The 19382-nt window shown below is 40.8% G+C and overlaps 1 protein-coding gene across 2 annotated transcripts in view; it reads right to left on the bottom strand.

Annotated features, from left to right (window-relative positions):
• mon2 (MON2 homolog, regulator of endosome-to-Golgi trafficking) overlaps window positions 1–19382 on the bottom strand; it is a 97943-nt gene that overhangs the window by 28764 nt on the left and 49797 nt on the right. For both annotated transcript variants that reach the window (XM_055650668.1, XM_055650667.1), the window contains exons 8-16: window positions 17171–17365; window positions 16436–16560; window positions 15854–15990; window positions 12101–12251; window positions 11149–11357; window positions 8922–9003; window positions 2601–2779; window positions 958–1070; window positions 737–841 (exon numbers count right to left, since the gene is read on the bottom strand). In XM_055650668.1, coding sequence (XP_055506643.1) covers window positions 737–841; window positions 958–1070; window positions 2601–2779; window positions 8922–9003; window positions 11149–11357; window positions 12101–12251; window positions 15854–15990; window positions 16436–16560; window positions 17171–17365 — 1296 coding nt within the window. The remainder of the gene's footprint in view (window positions 1–736; window positions 842–957; window positions 1071–2600; window positions 2780–8921; window positions 9004–11148; window positions 11358–12100; window positions 12252–15853; window positions 15991–16435; window positions 16561–17170; window positions 17366–19382) is intronic.

The following is a 19382-nucleotide window of genomic DNA, read 5'->3' on the forward strand; positions in this document are numbered from 1 at the left end:
ATCTTAAGATGCACATTCCCTTTCCCCTGGAGAGTGAACAGAAAATCTCAAAACGTTGAACACTGCATGCTTGTTGGTTAAAGATCACAATTCTACAGTTATGCAAAGTCTTAGAGATAAGTTGTTGAATGTATGTCTAACGACAAAACAACTTTACTGCTCCTGAACGAAACAGGGAGAATATATCACAGATAGATGCAAATACTGGAGTAAACAGCGAGTCAGGCAGCATCTCTGGAGAAAATGGATAGGTGATGTTTCGGGTCGGGACCCTTCTTCAGATGTCACGTATCCATTTTCTCCAGAGATGTTGCCTGACCCGCTGATGTTAATCCAGCACTTTGTGTCTATCTTTGGTATAAAACCAGCATCTGCAGCTCCTTTTTATTACAAAATTTAGAGAATATAGCTATGTATTTACTGAATTTACTTGATGAAATCATATTGAAGCAACGTGATTATTGCTATGTAGGCGAACATAGTTGTCGATCTGGCACAATTTCATAACCAACAATGTGCAGTTCATTGCAGTCATTCTGAAAGACATTAGTTTTTCACTGGGAGGTGTGCCTCACACCCAATAATCTTTCCAACCATATTGATAGTCTTGTGAACTTTAAACAAAATACTGCAGTATTATGAAAGCAAACAAAGGTGGAACAATTCCATTGCACATTAGAGCACCATCCCGGTTGTTAAGGAACAAAAAAAAAAGGAAGAAGGATGTTTACCGTACCTGTAAAGTAGCCAGAACGAGCTGCCATGAAGTTCCAAGTACTGATCCATGACAATGAGCTAAATTCAGCAATGTTCGCATGCACTGAATATTCTTCGCAGTCAACTTGGGAAGAACAAGAAAAGACTTAACTCATGAAATGATAAAAATACAAAAATTCGACTTAACGGCACATTGCAATGGAGCAAATGGAGCAATGAATATAGACAGCATATATTCACCATGACTGTTCCTTGGGGTTGACTTGTGAGTGGCTGACCCACGGCAACCACTTGCTGGTGAGATTCACTGGAAGGGCTGATCATCTGCACACTTTGACCCTGAATGGAGTACGCTGGAAAGGCAAATACACAAAGAAGAGGCGGTGATACAAGTTCTGATTGAATAGGATATAAAACAGGTAAAGTACAGGTGAAACACGGTGACGGAGCGGTAGAGTTGCTGCTTTACAGCTCCATAGACCTGGGTTTGACTCCGACTACAGTGCTGTTTGTACGTTCTCCCGGTGTCTGTGTGGGTTTTCTCCAGTCGCCCCTCCACATTCCAATGACGTAAAGTTAATTGGCATCGGTACATTGACCTTAGTGTAGGATAGAACTAGTGTATGGGTGATTGCTGGTTGGTGCAGACTTGGTGGGCTGAAGGGCCCGTTTCCATGGCATATCTCTATGTGTGACAGATAGAAGAAACTCAGCAGCTGAGCAATCTGCTTTTGTTCTCAAGAACTGGTATTCTTAGTTTTTTCTCACTGCTTAAACAAATCAAATAGATCTGTACGGCCTCCACCACTGGCCCAGCAGAAATCAACCACTTCCGCATAAACTATCATGTTAACCTGTGTCTTTGAGTTAAAACAGCAAAGGTGACTTAGTCTATTGCAAAAAACTGATTATTGATCACTCTTAAAGAAATCCATAATATATTGCTTTGATATAGAAATAGGAACTGCAGATGCTGCTTTACACAACCGGACACAAAGTGCTGGAGTAACTCAGCGGGTCAGGCAGCATCTGTGGAAAGCATGGATAGATGATATTGTGGGTTAGGTCATCTATCTATCTTCCCCAGAAATGCTGCCTGACCCCCGAGTTACTCCAGCACTGTGTGTCATTTTACATTGCTTTGATGCTAGCTAATATACAAGCACGTTCCTTATGAAGTTGCCTGAAGATACACTTTTAGTAGAGTACAAATAATTAAAAACTCAGGCTTTAGCAAAAGGTTGCACAGACTGAGAGTGGCACAGTGCTACAGCTCGTAGAGCTGATGCCTCACAGTGCCAGACACCTGGGCATGATCCTGACCTCAGGTGTTATCTGGGTGGAGTTTGCACCTTCTCCCCATGAACCTGTGGGTTTTCTACGGGTGCTCTGGTTTGCATACACATCCCAAAGATGTGCAGTTTTGGGGGACAATTGGCCTCTGTAATATAAAATTAATGTGCAGGGAGCAAATGAGAAATTTGGACAACATATGAACTAGCGTGAGTGGGTGTCGGTGTGGACTTTGTGGGCTGAAGGTAGAAACAAGGAACAGCAGATGCTGGTTTATAAGCAAAGATAGACACAAAGTGTTGGAGTAACTCAGCGGGTCAGGCAGCATCTGCAGAAAAAGGATGGGTGATATTCAGGTCGTGACCTACTTCAGACTGCCTTTCTCCAGAAATGCTGCCTGACCCACTGAGTTACTCCCGCATTTTGTATCTATCTTTAGTGGGCGGAAGGGCCCATTTGCATGTGGTATTTCCAAAATAAACAAAAGTGCTTAACCATACAAATGCTAACTAAAAACACAATATGCCAGTGATTTGAATGCCATCAAATTCTTGGACATCTGAAATCTGAAAAATGTAAAAGCTACTCACTTTTATGGAAACCACCAGAAGAACTGTTCAGCACTGTCAGTGCATAATGTGGGGGCAGTGAGGCTTTGCAAATGGCTGTGATGAAGGCATCTCTTGGCGTAACAAGACTCAACTTCCCACAAAGGGAAGCCATAGTCATTTCTGCTTTCAAGATGTTTTCTGAGGCAGTCTCATCCGTACTGTGAAAACAAGCAAGCTTTTTTAGCTTGCACAAGTGCATTCACTACACTTTATTTTGTAGTGAACAATACCCACATCATAACACAATGAACAAATCATTCAAGAAAGTTCCATTTTACCAGCTCAACACCGTGAGGCCACACGGTGGCGCAGCTGTAGAGTTGCTGCCTCACTGCGCCAGAGACCAGGGTTCTATCCTGACTACGGGTGCTGTCTGTTTGGAACTTGTAGGTTCTCCCTGTGACCACGTGGGCTTTCCCTGAGAACTCCGGTTCCCTCCCGCACACCAAAGACATACAGGTTTGTAGGTTGATTGGCTTTAAAGGTTAATTGTAGGTAGAGATTGTAAATTGTCCCTAGTGTGCAGGATAGTGCTAGTGTAGGAGGATCACTGGTCGTCGCAGACTCGGTGGACCGAATGGCATGTTTCCGTGTTGTGTATCTAAACTAAACTAAGAACATTCTAAATGTGGGAATCACTAACAGTTAACATGCCGCATATCAATTTTAATATTCATCTTTTTTTGGGTAGAAAGCAAAATTTAAAGATGCCTGCTAACATACAACAATAAAGCCACTTGTTTTGAATCAGACATTCAGTGGATGACTCAGTATGGAAGATGTGTACAATAGCTTAACACCCACACCTCACAGGTATAAGATTTCAATTTATGTCAGAGCCCTTGCATTTTAATAATCTCTTTGCTTATGCTTGGTTTATTTGCTTTCCAAGTAAGTGTCTTGGGAACAGAAAACGTGTTGCTTTTTATCCTTTGGCATGTTTATCCCAGAGGACACTTGCTAAGATCATTTGTGGAGGTTGGATACATATTGCCAATTAAATCCAGCCTAAGAACATAATATGTAATATTTCAAAGGCTGCATAATTTATTTTACTCCTCAGAGGCTGGAGAAATTGTTGCAAATATTTAGGAATAAGTGTAAGCTGTGGCTTGTTTTGCCAGTACTAAGCATTTCACCACCTCTGCTGAACAGGCTTATGTTTATCAGTTTCTAACTTCAGAATTTAAATGGACAACATAAATTCTGGAATTTCGGATTCTGATATAAACAGTACAAAAAATGATGAGGCCATCAACAAAGTCAAAACATTTTCACTTAATTGCTTCAAAAGTGAGCTGATAGATGTTGTAGACAAACTGGACAGAAGGAAGGTAGAGTGGCAAATTAGGTTCTCTTCTCTTACTGAGTTATTCCACACTCACATCTCCAACCAGTGTGGTTAAATAACCCTGTAATTTTGAATGTTTAAGAGGGAACTGCAGATGCTGGAGAATCGAAGGTTACACAAAAAAGCTGGAGAAACTCAGCGGGTGTAGCAGCATCTATGGAGCGAAGGAAATAGGCGACGTTTCTGGCCGAAACCCTTCTGAAGAAGGGTTTCGGCCCGAAACGTTGCCTATTTCCTTCGCTCCATAGATGCTGCTACACCCGCTGAGTTTCTCCTGTAATTTTGAATGATGTGCAATTGCCCTAAACGTTGTATTTAAACTGCTCAGATACAGAGAATATGCACCACTTCATGATGTTGTACAGAATAAGGGAAGCACAGTAGTGCACTCAGTAGAGCCACTACCTCAGAGACCGTGCCAGAGACACGGGTTCAATCCTGACTTCGGATGCTGTCTGTGTGGAGTTTAAACTTCCTGTGACCATGTGAGTTTTCTCCCGTTTCCTCACACATTCTAAAAACATGCGGGTTGAAAGGTTGATTGGCATCTGTCAAAATTGCTATAGTGTGTAGGGAGTGGATGAGAAAGTGGGATAACATGGAACTAATGTGAACGGGGTGATTGATGGTCGGCATGGACTTGGTGGGCCGAAGGACCTATTCCATACTGTATCTCTAAATTAGAATCTCACAGTTCATAAAGGTGTTCTGTTTTACTTGAACTACAAGACATTATCAGTTGAGTAGAAACCGTTGATCCGAGATTGGTCTCAGTAACTTTTAGTTTAGATTGGAGTTACAGTGCGGAAACAGTCCCTTTGGCCCACCAAGACCGTGCTGAGCAGCGGACTCCATACACCAGCACTATCCTACTACACACTAGGACAATTTACAATTTGTACCAAAGCTCATTAACCTACGTCTGTATGTCTTTGGGGTGTGGGAGGAAACTGGAGGACCCAGAGAAAACCCACGTGGTCACAGGGAGAACATGCAAACTCCATACAGACAGCAAACGTAGTCAGGATCTCTGGCGCTGAGAGGCAGCAACTCTACCACTGCGCCACCGTTATTGGCCGAGTCAGAATGTATTTTCTGTCTGAAACTGAGCATAAACTAAGAGGCTTGCTGGTCCATTTCAGAAATTTGTTAAAAGATGTGCCACATCACTGTCTCTGGAATCACATTGGCTAGACAGATAAGAATGACCTGAGAAAGGAAATGGTAAACTGGGTGAGTGTTTATGAATAGCTTATAGGCTCCTGACCACCAAATTTGGTCCTGGCTTTTCATTCAAGATTTATTTAATAATTGAATTTATATCACCTAGCTGTGATAGTGGAATTCAAGCATGTTTATTCTATACCATCATCTCACTAAGGAAGACAATCTTCCAGACGTACTTGGGGACAGATGACTAGGGTGATGGAGGAACTGAAAGAAATTCACATTAGCCAGGAAATGGTGTTGGGTAGACTAATGGGACTGAAGACTGATAAATCCCCAGGGCCTGATGGTCTGCATCCCAGGGAATTCAAGGAGGTGGCTCCAGAAATCATGGATGCATTGGCGATCATTTTCCAATGTTCTATAGATTCTGGATCAGTTCCTGTGGAGTGGAGCTAATGTTATCCCACTTTTCAAAGAAGGAGAGAGAAAGCTAGGAATTATAGACCAGTTAGCCTGACATCAGTGGTGGGGACGATGCTGAGTGGATTATCAAAGATGTTATAGTGGCGCATTTGGATAGCAGTAACAGTATCGGTCCAAGTCAGCATGGATTTACGAAGGGGAAATCATGCTCGACTAATCTTCTGGAATTTTCTGAAGATGTAACAAGAAAAATGGACAAGGCAGAGGATGTAGTGTACCTGGATTTTCAGAAAACCTTTGATAAGATCCCACATAGGAGATTACTGGGCAAAATTAGGGCACATGGTATTGGGGGTAGGGTATTGACATGGAAAAAAAATTTGTTGGCCGACAGAGGGTTAAGGGCGGGTCGGACTAGAGTAGATGGGACATGTTGGTCAGCATGGCCTAGTTGGACCGAAGGGCCCATTTCCACACTGTGTAACTCTATGATTCTATTCAATGGAATATTCGATTCAGAGTTATTATAATCTGGTTACCACAAACCCCAGTGAGTTCAGCAATCTGTTGGATTTCGGCACATGCAGCAATGTATAATCCAATAGTGCCTAAATGAAAAGCCAAGACTGGGTTTGGTGACCAGGAACCTGGCAATTTTCGTTAAAAAAAATTCAAAATTCTGGAGGAACTCAGCAGGCAAGGCAGCATCTGGGAAGAAAGTAGACAGGCAGCGTTTCAGGTCAGTTCCCTTCTTCAATCTGACTCAAAAAAACGCCTGTCCATTCTCTTCCCAGATGCTGCCTGATCCACTGAGTTCCTCCAGCACTTTTTGTTTTGCCTGAGATTCCAGCATCTGCAGTTCTTTGCGTCTTCTGCTTCTTTTGATTCTGCTTCTGAATGATGCCCTCAGCATTTATAAGCCAGTAAAACAAAACAAAACTCAATGTTGAGACATCAAACTGCTAATAAGATCATTTCAGTTGGGGCATATGCTTAGGAGCACTCACGTTACCCCAATGCAATGCTCAACACTTCCTCAAGATGGGGACAATGAGCAACAGGAACACCACTGCACAAAATAGACTATTGTTACTCAGTTGGAACTGGGCACAGCATTGGCCAATAATCTACTTAATGCTAAAGATAATTTTTGTAAAGCTACATTGAGCAAGCACCGGTTTTTAAATATTTTCCATAGTTTTAGAAAACCAGTACAGCCAGTCCACAGGCTACAAAATGGTTATTTTCCTGAGAACTGTCTGTCTGTAAGCCGATTTCTCCATTGTCAGAAACGTTATTCTCTATAGCTACCCACTGCATTCCGACCAAGAGAATTAGGGTCTATCTTAACCAGAAACCTTGAGTGAACTGGGAGATCCACTCTTTGCTAAAGTGCACATTAGAGGCTGTCAAGAAGGGCGAGCCCATACTGTACATCAACCATGTTCTCCGAATGGCGATGCCAAGACAGATGCTAGAGGCTCAATTCAATCAGGCAGATGCTAGGCAACTGTGGCAACAGGGCCTGGATAATATCTTGGTTACAAGGGGATACCAATGATGGTATCGCGGAGGGGAGGCGCAATCTCTACTGGATGAGTTCAATGCCTTTATAACTGCGTTGATCTGGCAAACAATGTTCCACCTCTGAGTGTCCACCCCCCCTCAACCCCATTGGCTATGTCCCATACATCTCCATGATCCTAGATGGGTTTTGAAAGTAGTGCAATCAACTGGTCAGTCATCGATGACAGCTTCAATCTCTCGTTTCAACAGTCGACTGTCCCCATCTGCTTCATGAAAACCTCCATCATTCTACTCTCCAAAGGAAAGTAAAGTGATCTGTCTTAATGACTTCAACCCAGTAGCTCTAACATCAACCGCTTGGATGCCAACCCATTTCTCTCCTTCTCCTTCCACATATATTCCTTCCACTGGATTCACATTTCATACCTCTTCTATCCTTCTCACACTTACTGTTGTTTTACCACTGGCCTTTGTCCAATCAAAACCCCCTCAACTGTATCCACCTAACACTTGCCAGGGTTTATCCCACCCCTTTGAGCTATCTCTCCCCCCCCCCCCCCCCCCCCCACTTCAATTAGTCTGAAGAAGGGTTTCGATCTAAAACATCACCTTTCTATTTGCTCCACAGATGTTGCCTGATCTGCCGAGTTTGTCCATCACTTTATGTTTTACCGAGTTCACAATTTCTTTTTTTATTGAAAATAAATCAACAATGTGGACATTTCCATATATTGGAACTCATTGATCCAAACTTAACAACTGTTCTGATGAAAGATTTTTGACTTGAAACTTTACTGTTTCTCTTTCCACTGTTGCCGCCTGACCTGCTGAGTGTTTCTAGCATTTTAATCCAGGTTCTGACAACTGCAGTTTTCCCCCCACTTTCATTTCACAATTATAATTTCAAAAAAATAAAACTTCCATAATTCTTTTAATCAACTAAATTGAAGCGTCAGTGACAGCTGAAAGCTAGATTGGTATTAGATGGCTGCAAAAAATACATTTTGAATTGGATTTGTTATGCAGAAAAATATTTACAAGAGTGATTGCATTACCAATTAACGATGAAACATTAAGTTTTAGAATGATGGGATTTATAAAATATATACTTTGGTTAAACGTTCTATGGCAGGAAAATAATTTTCATACTCAAGTCATATAAAAACTTTCTTTCAAAGGTGACATATTTTGATGGAAAAGTCTGAAATTGCAGATGGTAGATTTTATTTTCATTTAATAATTGTAATTTAAAAAATAAATAAAACTTCCAGAATTCTTTTGATCAACTGCATTGAAGTGACAATGACACTTGGAAGCTAGAAATAAAACACAAAGAGATGGCGGAACTCAGCGGGTCAGGCAGCATCTGTGGAGGGAAATGGACAGCAGTGCGGTGGCACAGTGGTAGAGTTGCTGCCTTACAGCGCCAGAGACCCGGGTTTGATCTTGAACACAGGTGCTTTTTGTATGAAGTTTGTATGTTCGCCCTGTGACCTTGTGGGATTTTCCCGGGTGCTCCTGTCTCCTCCCATTCCAATGGTGCACAGGCTTACAGGATAGTGTTAACATGTGGGGATCACTGGTCGACGTGGACTGAGTGGGCCAAAGGATCTGAATCTGCACTATATATCTCTAAACCTAAACTAATCTGTGGAGGGAAAAGGACAGATGATGTTTCAGGTCATAACTTGAAATAGCTCATTTTCATGTTTGGTCCAAATAATGTTTAGGGTAAATTGCCATGAATCCTGAAGAGAGTTTCTGTTTAATCTATGAACTACAATGACTGAGCTACAAAGGGATAAAAAAAAAAAATCATCTGCATTTACCTGGCGTCCAGCATTAATGAAAGCGCTGCCAGAAGGCCACACCAGCAAGCACCGACCATCTCTTCCCAAACCGCTCGAGAAACTGAAGAAAAGATATGAACATGGTGGAACTTTGGATTGCGTAACATTTCCAGGTGTTGAACTTCCCAGAGTTTATCAAGTCATTTAGAAATTAAACTATTAATCACAGAGAACCAGATAAAGTCTTTTCTCAGACTCAATGGAACGAGTGTCCTTCATTTGCTTTGTACTCTCTTCTATGGTTTTGAGCAGGCCTCCTAGACCAATGAAGGAAAGTATTGTGATTATATTTGTGAAAAGATTAATAGAAAGATAATGGACTGTCACATGATTTAAATATTGAATGAAAAATAATTTGGTTTACTCTTCCCTGCAAAAGATCTCAATCTCCTCTGTAAAATTCCTCCTGATAACTTGTGTTACAACTCTAATATGACGCAGAAACAGGCCTTTCAGTTCAACTCTTCCACGACAACAAAGATGCATTCATAGAAACATAGAAGAAAGGTGCAGGAGGAGGACATTTGGCCCTTCAAGCCTGTACCGCCATTCATTATGATCATGACTGATCATCCACAATCAGTAACCCGTGCCTGCGTTCTCCCCATATCCCTTGATTCCGCTATCCCCTAGAGCTCAATCAAACTCCCTTTTAAATTAATCCAGTGAATTGGCCTCTACTGCCATCTGTGGCAGATAATTCCACAAATTCACAACTCTCTGGGTGAAAAAGTATTTTCTCATCTCAGTTTTAAATTGCCTCCCCTTTATTCTTAGAGTGTGTCCCCTAGTTCAGGACTCCTCAATCATTGGGAACATTTTTCCTGCATCTTACATTATACTGCATCTGACATTCATCTGCCCATTCACTCAACCTGTCCAAGTCACCCGGCAACCTCCTAGCATCCTCATTGCAGTTCACACTGCCACCCAGCTTTGTGTCAACTGCAAATTTGCTAGTGTTACCTTTAATTCCATCATCTAAATCATCAATATATATGGCAAATAGTTGCGGCCCCAGTACTGAGCCTTGCGGCACTCCACTCGCCGCTGCCTGCAATTCTGTTAGGGATCTGTTTATTCCTACTCTTTTAGTTTCCTGTCTGCCAACCAATTCTCTATCCATGTCAATACCCTACCCCCAATACCATGTGCTCTAATTTTGCCCACTAATCTCCTATGTGGGACCTTATCAAAGGCATTCTGAAAGTCCAGATACACCACATCCACTGGCTCTCCTTCAACCATATTACTTGTCACATCCTCAAAAAATTCCAGAAGATTAGTCAAGCAGGATTTCCCCATCATAAATCCATGCTGACTTGGACCAATCCTTTACTGTTACCCAAATGCGCCGTTATTACTTCTTTAATAATTGACTCCAGCATCTTCCCCACCACCGATGTCAGGCTCACTGGTCTATAATTCCCTGTTTTCTCTCTCAATCCTTTCTTGAAAACTGGGATAACATTAGCTTCCCTCCAATCCATAGGAACTGATCCTGAATCGATAGAACATTGGAAAATGATCACCAAAGCGTCCACAATTTCTAGAACCATCTCCTCGAGTACCCTTGGATGCAGACCATCAGGCTCTGGGGATTTATCAACCTTCAGTCACATCAGTCTACCCAATGTATGATGCCACGATAAACTAATATCATCTGCCTGCAGGAAATCCAAATCACTCCATTCCTTGCTTATCCATGTGCCTATCCTAAAGCCTATATTGATTAAAAAAAGTTATTTATAACTATGTTAATAATTCTGCTGCATCAATAATAGAATGCATATACTTTTATACCCAGTGTAGGGGAATCACGAAACAGAGGACATGGGTTTGAGGTGAGAGGGGAAAGATTTGATAGGAACCAGAGGGGCAACTTTTTCTAGAGGGAGGATGGTGGGTATAATGGAATGAGCTTCCTGTGGAGGTAGTTGAGGCAGGCACATTAACAAAATTGAAAAAGATATTTGGGACACATACATAGATAGGAAAGGTATACAGGGATACGAGCCAAATGTGGGCAGGTGGGAGTGGTGCAGATGAGGCATCTTGGTCAGCTTGGGCAAGTTGGGTTGAAGGGCTTGTTTCCGTCCTGAGTAACTTTATTTCTACCCCCAGAGGGAAAACAGTTTATAAAGTAACGAGTGTTAAGTTGACAGAATTAAATAAGAGATCTGGCATTTAAAACCAAGATTATTACCATTTTCTTCTTCAGTCACTGATGGCTTTTCCTGCTGCTCTGAAGAGGGCACCCCTTTTTCTGGCTTGGCAGCAGCAGCTTTGCGCTCCAACTCTGCCTCAATCATGGCAGTAATACCTCGAACCAGGTCCAGAAGACAACTGAATGCCACGGACATGGCGTAGCCATCAGGAATTGTAGGTGGTTCCACTTTGTCCAGTGATTCTAGGCTAAATTGCAGATACAATTAATAAAATATTTTAATGTGTATAACTGCAGTACTTTTGTGAGAGGGAAAGAGTTAATAGGAACCCGAGGGTGACTTTTTTTTTACTCAAAGGGTGGTGGGTGGATGGAATGAGCTGCTGGAAGAGGTAGTCAGGGCAACGTTTAAGACACATTTAGACAGGTACATGGATAGGATAGGTTTAGAGGGATATGGGCCAAAAGTAGACAGGTGGGACTAGTGTAGATGGGGCATTATGGTCAGCATGAGCAAGTTGGGTCAAAGGGCCTGTGTCCATGCTGTATGATGCTATATACACATTCTCACATTTGGGAGATGCTTCAGAGGTGCTTTAAAGGATTGGATTATTTACATTTATTTATGGCTTATTTATTTATATTTCTCCACATGAACTGATGTCAGAACACATTTCTTAAATTTCTTTTAAGAACAGATGACCACTGGCCTTCTACCAAATTGCATCAGGCTTGCACTGGAATCTTTTTGGTAAATCCTTTCAAATAAAATAATTGATAATTGTACAGAGCAACTGAAAATGGTATTATAAACATAAAAGTTAAAATAAATAAGATTTCAGATATTGTTCCAAGAATATTAATTTATCTTATTTTGTGGTTTTCCAGCACAACCAAATATCCCCAATATAATTTTCTTTTAAACGTATCCCACATCCACCCGTCTCCCTGAAGTCTTTGGATGTCACTGCGTTATTAGATTTGCACTCACTAGCCTGCTTTAGAAGGACTTTGGACAGGGATGTTCAGAATTGGTATCCATGTGCCTCTGTACTCAAAAGCCGGCTGTGGGGTGAATCCAACTGTGGCACCCATCCCTGTCCCATTCTGAGCTGCAGCAGGACCACCAATTCCACTCGTGCCTGCACAAATAATAAGATTACATTTAGTGAGTAAACACTAACAAAAACAAATTTACTCAAAAAATGGACCAACATTCTTTGCTCATTTATTTAGAGGTGTGTTTTCTTTCCATCATTCCATCCTTTCCTAGAATACAACTTTTCTACACCAAAATTATGCAAATCCTGAAATCTGGAATAAAGCAAAAATTCTATACTTTGGGAATCTTGCTGCATTTGTGGAGAAAATATATTTCTGACCAACACAAAATGGTCTATCTGAACCATTAAAACTGGTTCCCTCTCAGTAGCTGCTGAGTGTTTTTCACTCCGATCATTATATTTTGAATTGTGAGGCTCACTTTGTTCACTTCTTTGAAGTGCAGAGGAAATTATTACATTTCATGCACATGAACAATCTATACATTAATGAACATTAGGTTCCATGACATATGTTGACCAGGTCACCTAAGGCTTTAATCTAAGAAAAAAAACGTATCGGTGGCACAGCAGTAGAGTTGCTGCCTTACAGCGCCAGAGAGCTTGGGTTCGATCCTGATTATGGGTACTGTCTGTACGGAGTTAGTACGTTCTCCTCGTGACCGCGTGGATTTTCTCAACGTACTCCGGTTTCCTCCCACACACCAAAGAGGTACAGGTTTGAAGGTTAATTGGTTTCTGTAAACATTGTACATTGCCCTTGTGTGTAGGATAGTGCTGGTGTACGGGGATCGCTGGTTGGCGCAGATTCGGTGGATCGTAGGGCCTGTTTCCGCTCTGTATCTCTAAACTAAACTCTGCGGGTCAGGCAGCATCCCTGAAAAACATGGATAGGTGCCCTTGTTTTTTAATTTTAATCCAAGAAAGTTGGATCAGATGCTTGTGCCCTAGCTTCTCATTAATTTAAGGAAACGGCACATAAAACTGTGAAACAGACTTTCAAGACAAATTTGGCCTGGAGGACATAATGAATTTTCAGAAAATCCTATTATTGCAAGCAGTTGTTTACATACATGATTTAAAAGTCTCCACCGTGTGCATGTTAAGGGTGCAAAAATCAAAGGCATGGTTCCTTGTGCCTATGTTACTGGGCCTTGAAACTAGATTTGGGAAAATGAAATAGAGAAAGGTTCAAGTCCCAGCAAGAGAGCTGGGGAATTTAAAGTTTTGATTAAATATAAAGCCGGAGTCAGAATCAGTCTTGGTATTGGTAATGCTGATCATGAAACTACCAGATTATCATAAAATTCTACCTGGTTCACTTCATGGACCTTTTGGAAATAGAAGGTGGTGGGAAACTCAGCAGATCAGGCAGCATCCACAGAGAGAGAAACAGTGTTAATATTTCAGCAACCTTCCAATAGAGAAAATCATTAACCTGAAATGTTGACTAGGGTATTCCTCACCCTAGACTTTCAGCGTGGGAATGGAACCCTCGGCCCACGTTCGGCCCATATCCCTCGCCAACCTGCAATAACCCTGTAAGCTATCACAATCCGACATACTAGGGACAATTTTACAATTTTTTTTTACCAAAGCCAATTAACCTACAAACCTGTACGTCATTGCAGTGTGAGAGGAAAACAGAACACGCAGAAAAAATCCACATCGTCACAAGGAGGACGTACAAAGTACGTACAGACAGCACCTGAAGTCAGGATTGAACCGGGTGTCTGCCGCTCTAAGGCAGCAACAATAACGCTGCGCTACTGTGCCATTCCAACACCAAAGCCTGAGTTAGTTCAACTGAGCAAACTCATCACGTTCAGAGATATTAAAGACTACACTGGACTAGACCCTCAAATCCTTTTCTGCCCTCCCTCTTTCTCCTTCCGCCTATATCCCCAACTCACTGTACATTTCACTCCTCTCCTGATCTGACACCATTTTGCCTATTTCTCATCTCTGGTCCTTGTCACTTACTCTACCTATCTGCCAATTTAACCCCCACTGAATTGCATCCATCTACCACTTGCCAAGCTTAGTCCTTCCCCAATTTCCCCCTGCTATAATCAGTCTGAAGAAGGGTCCCAACCCGAAGCATCACCTGTCCATTCCCTCCATGGATGCCGCCTGACCCGCTAAGTTACTCCAGCACTGTGCTTTGTCATGGACTGGTAATAAATGTTGGCCTTGCCAATTCCCCTCAATTGCATGAATTTCTTTAATCTCAATGATTCCAGAGGCAATAAAACACTATTGACTCACCTATCACCCCCCAGAAATTCTGAGTACAATTTTTGAACCACATTCCCAAATCATCTGAAAGGAACATACTTGTATACAATCCTCTCATCTGAAAGCCTTAGAAGACACCATGTACAGAGTTTCACCATAATACTTAAATATTGGTCCTGTTATTGGTCAATATTCATTTTAGGTGTAATATAAAATCTGCTGCCACAGTGGAGCTCTCTGTGTGCTAAAATTATGCTTAATTAATTCTATAAATTACTGAAAGACTATGCTATGTACAGTTGGTTGGCATATTTTGCAAAAAATTGCAAAATGCAAATCGTTATGTCATTCCCAGTAGATGTTTTTATGGATTTGAAAACTGTATTACAGTGCAGTAAATGAGAACAGTGTGAATAGAACAGTATAGTAGCTGGATAAAAGGCTCATTGTGCCTGCTCTGGATCAGCTCCCACTGACAATCCTCTTGTTAAACAGTGACTAGCTGAATGCAATGATTTAGTATTGCAGTACAAATTGGTACAACATTACAGTTGTTGTTTAATGTTGTCCATCACACTATTCCAGTAACAACAAAAATAATTCATGAAAATTAATCTTTATACGTATACCCCATATTCAAACTCCCATGTTAGGCGCCACGGTGGAGCAGCGGTAGAGTTGCTGCCTTACAGCGCTTGCAACGTCAGAGACCTGGGTTCGATCCTAACTATGGGCTCTGTCTGTACGGAGTTTGTACATTCTTCCCGTGACCGTATGGGTTTTCTCTGAGATCTTCAGTTTCCTCCCACACTCCAAAGACATACAGGTTTGTAGGTTAATTGGCTTGGTATAAGTGCAAATTGGCCCGAGTGTCTGTAGGATAGTGTAAATGTGTGGGGATCACACTTTTGTAGGTTAATTGGCTTCTATAAATCGTCCTTAGTATGCATGTGAAAGTGGGATAACATAGAACTAGTGTGAACAGGTGATCGATGGCCAGCGTGGAATCAGTGGGCCGAAGGGCCTGTTTCCATGATGTGCTCTAAACTAAACTCTGTCCTGATGCAAGGGCTTGCACCAAAATGTCGACAATTCCTTTCCCTCGACAGATGCTAGCTGAGCACCTCTTGCAAATTGCTCCAGATTCCAGTATTTCCAGTGCCCTTTCCCTACAATTGAGTTCTTCTGGCTTCTATTTGTAGATTGTAGTCATAGGAGAAAAAGTCAAGTTTGGCAAGGTTGGAGGAAACCCTAGAAGACAAGTGATACTGTGACTCTGGTTATCCAAAAGGAGTCAGCATGGGTTCGGTACATGTAACTGGGATCAAGTGAATCCTTGAAGGATTACAAAATATGTGAAGCTTGCATTTACATTATAAATACTTTGGAGGAGACGTTTTAAGTGAAGCACTCACAGTAAATTGTCTCAGGAAAGGTCTCCATACCTGTCTGTGCATTTACAATTGGGTTGCTTCCAGTGGGAATAATAAAGAGCGATTGTATAAAAGATCCCAATGCATTCACAATATCTCTGAAAACCTTTGTTGAGTGTGGCTTCATATCATACGACTGGCAGAAAGACCTGCAAAAGCAAACAGAAACATTTCAGGCTTCAAATATTGTGGGGCTCAACATTTTCAGATATGGAGATTTTACAATTTATTGTACTTTGTGTACTGTGCATATAGAGAAAAACATTCCAAAAATAACTTAAAGTCGTGCAGTTTTGAAGTCTCAACCAAATAGAGGCAATACACAGTCATGCGTATGATTTTGATTAATTCTGAATTCTGAGAAAGTCTAAATATTGAACTAATGTCAACAAAATAGTTTGGAGATTAAATATCTTCTTTAACAAGTTGAAATGGATCATAAATTTCAGTTTCACAGGCAGAAATAAGCTTAAATCATGCAAACTGGTATTCTTTCAAAGCAACTTTGCTTTCGCAAACTATTTAATCTTTAGGCAAGTAATTTAACTGTGAAACATCAAGCAAGTCGTTTAGAAAATGTTACAGGAGGATTACCGAAGTAGTTGGGGCTGTATACACAGCCTGTGAATGCATTCCACAGCAACTGCTTGAAGCCACTGTGGTTTATCACCATCCAAAAACTTCACCAGCAAAGACAAAAATATCTCGCATTCTGTAACCTGTGAAATACAGAAGGGCCAAGATTAGCAGCACATAAGTGAGCAACCAAATAGGGAAGCAAAGCATTTCTTTACCAGCAGTAACCCGAAAAACAATTAATTTTTGATGATACAGAAATGATTTACTCAAACAATTATAAATCTTTGGATTAATCTACATTAATCTAAATGCAACTGCGATGCAAGAGTTATGGTATTATTGCAAAAAGAATACTGAAGGTCCCAACCACCTTCCTCCCCCTCTTCTCCTTAGTCCCAATTTGCCGCCTATTTACCAAGCGGTCACAGAGAACACATACAAACTCTAGACAGAGCACCTGTATTCAGGATCGAACCCATGTCTCTGGCGCTGTAAGGCAGCAGCTCTACCGCTGTACCACAGTACCGCCACTAATGTTAACTGGTGACACAGTAATGAGATCAATTAGCCCATTTACAATTTTAACATTACAGGACTTTTACAAAACATACAAAATCTGCTGAAAGATATTTTTAGGTGTAGAATGGGCACAATTATAAATATGAATGTAGTTTTGATCAAAGCAGACACAAATCGTTATTGGAAAACTTTTGAAGACTTAAAATAGGCAGGAAAAAATTACTATCTTACCAGAAGACCATAGAAATGCTTGATTAAAACAGACACCACTCGTAGAAGACGCATACAGATGGGAAAATATGGTTTCTCCACAGGAGTTGGGGAAGATGGAGTATTTGTACCCTGTCTGAACTTGATATTGGGCGAAAACAGCTTGATCACCAAAGGACACACTCTTTCCTTTAGAAGGAAACTGAACTCTTGGTGCTGTAGAGGAAGGAAATAAAATCTAAAATCAGATCATTATCAAAACATAATCTAGGTGGTAAGTTCATAGGTTCTAGGAGCAGAATTAGGCCATTCGGCCCATCTAGTCTACTCCGCCATGCAATCATGGCTGATCTATCTTTCCCTCTCAACCCTATTCTCCTGCCATCTTCCCGTAAACCTTGATACCCTTACTCATCAAGAATCTGTCAATCTCCACCGTAAAAATATCTATTGACGGTCCCCACAGCCATCTGTGGCAAATAATTCCACAGATTCACCACCCTCTGACTAGACATTCCTCATCTCCTTTCTAAAGTTACAAACATTTATTGAGGCTATTGCCTCTGGTCCTGGACTCTCCCACCAGTGGAAATATCTTCTCCAGATTCACTGAATTCAGGCCTTTCACTATTCGGTATTAGGGAATCCCCAATAGTCAGAGATCTACAGTAAACTTACAAAAGAACAGACGTGACACATCACAAGAAATTCAACACAGGAAGTGCATTGAGGGAACAAAATATTGTACAACATTATATTGAAATTGTCATTAACAAATCAAAATCTTGTCAACATTATTATAAAGGGACAAGATTTTTATTTAAAAAGTTGTCTCACAGCCACAAAAAATCTGATTGGAGTTGAAAGCATGGCATTATCTAATCAGCCATGGAATTTCCAGGAAGAATCATAAAGAATTAACAAATTGTAGTGAAATTAAACTGTGGACTGTTGGATACTTCAGATAATTTTCGCTGTGTGCACCATTATCAAATAATGCCATCTTGAGATGTTGCATTAAATGGCGACATTTGTCTACACAGAAGGATACAGAAGATAACAGGCACCAGAGGATCAGTGAGTTCTCCCTGTGGTCTGGGCAGCACTACCAAAGCAGATTAGTCAATTATTTAATTGCTGGCTGTGGTATATTAAAAGGTTTAAACTATATATGATGCAATTGTCTATATAACACAGCAGTGAATACACGCAAAAGTTTATAATTGTCTTTAAGGATCCTTTTCTTGCAGTGCATAATATGTTCATGTGAAACTCCTATTCTACTTCCTGATGCATCAACTTATTTTAAAATGAGTTCCTATCCTGAATTATACACAAATCCCAGTTCAAGTCAAAAGGTAAAAAAAACATGGAATACATTACTTGCATCACTGCTTATCAGAGGACAATAGAAATTACACAAATGGCCTAGGAAGAATAAATAAAAGGAACAAAAGGCAAGGTAGAATCATGAAACAAAAGATGAAGAAAAGTCAATACAGAAAATTATTTAGAATAAATTAATTTAAAAAGCAAAGAAAAAAAATCTTCAATACATCGGCACTCCATGAAATTAATGAAAGGCTAACAAAAGATAGGACAATAGGTAAAATAGAATGGCATCGTCTTATCTCATGATGAAAGAACACAAAGTGCTAGAGTAAATTAGCAGGTCAGGCAGCATCACTGGAGAACATGGGAGGTGAGGTTTTAGGTTGAGACTCTTCTTCACTTACCCATGTTCTCCAGGGATAATGCCTGACCCGCACTTGCTCCAGCACTCTGTGTCATGTGCATTAAGTAACAGCTGCACTTTTTTTCACGGTTATTTAATGATGAAGCGGGTTTGGGGAGATGCATGGCCCTGCTCATGTTTCTATATTTACATTCTTACAAGGGACAAGGAGAAAAATAAACTGGAGCCAAGGCACATATCAACCATGATATCAAAGAGTTGATGAATTTGGCATGAGTAGCTACAAGGGCTTCTTTTATTCCTAGTATTCCTAAAATCAGTCAAGATTTTGAAATTGTTTTTACAAAAAATAGTGCGGAGAGAGACCATGTATAATTACTGCTGTTATTTCTACATGGTTAAACCAAAATGTATAAAATATGGCCTTTATTAAAATCTGTCAAAGTGCACTTTAACCACAAGTGATTTGTTTTCCTATTACAAATCTCAAATTGTGTACAGAGGTAAATAAATAAATGGGTCTTTGTCCCAAACATC

The sequence above is a fragment of the Leucoraja erinacea genome, chromosome 19 (assembly GCF_028641065.1).
Source record: "Leucoraja erinacea ecotype New England chromosome 19, Leri_hhj_1, whole genome shotgun sequence".
NCBI classification, from domain to species: Eukaryota; Metazoa; Chordata; class Chondrichthyes; order Rajiformes; family Rajidae; genus Leucoraja; species Leucoraja erinaceus.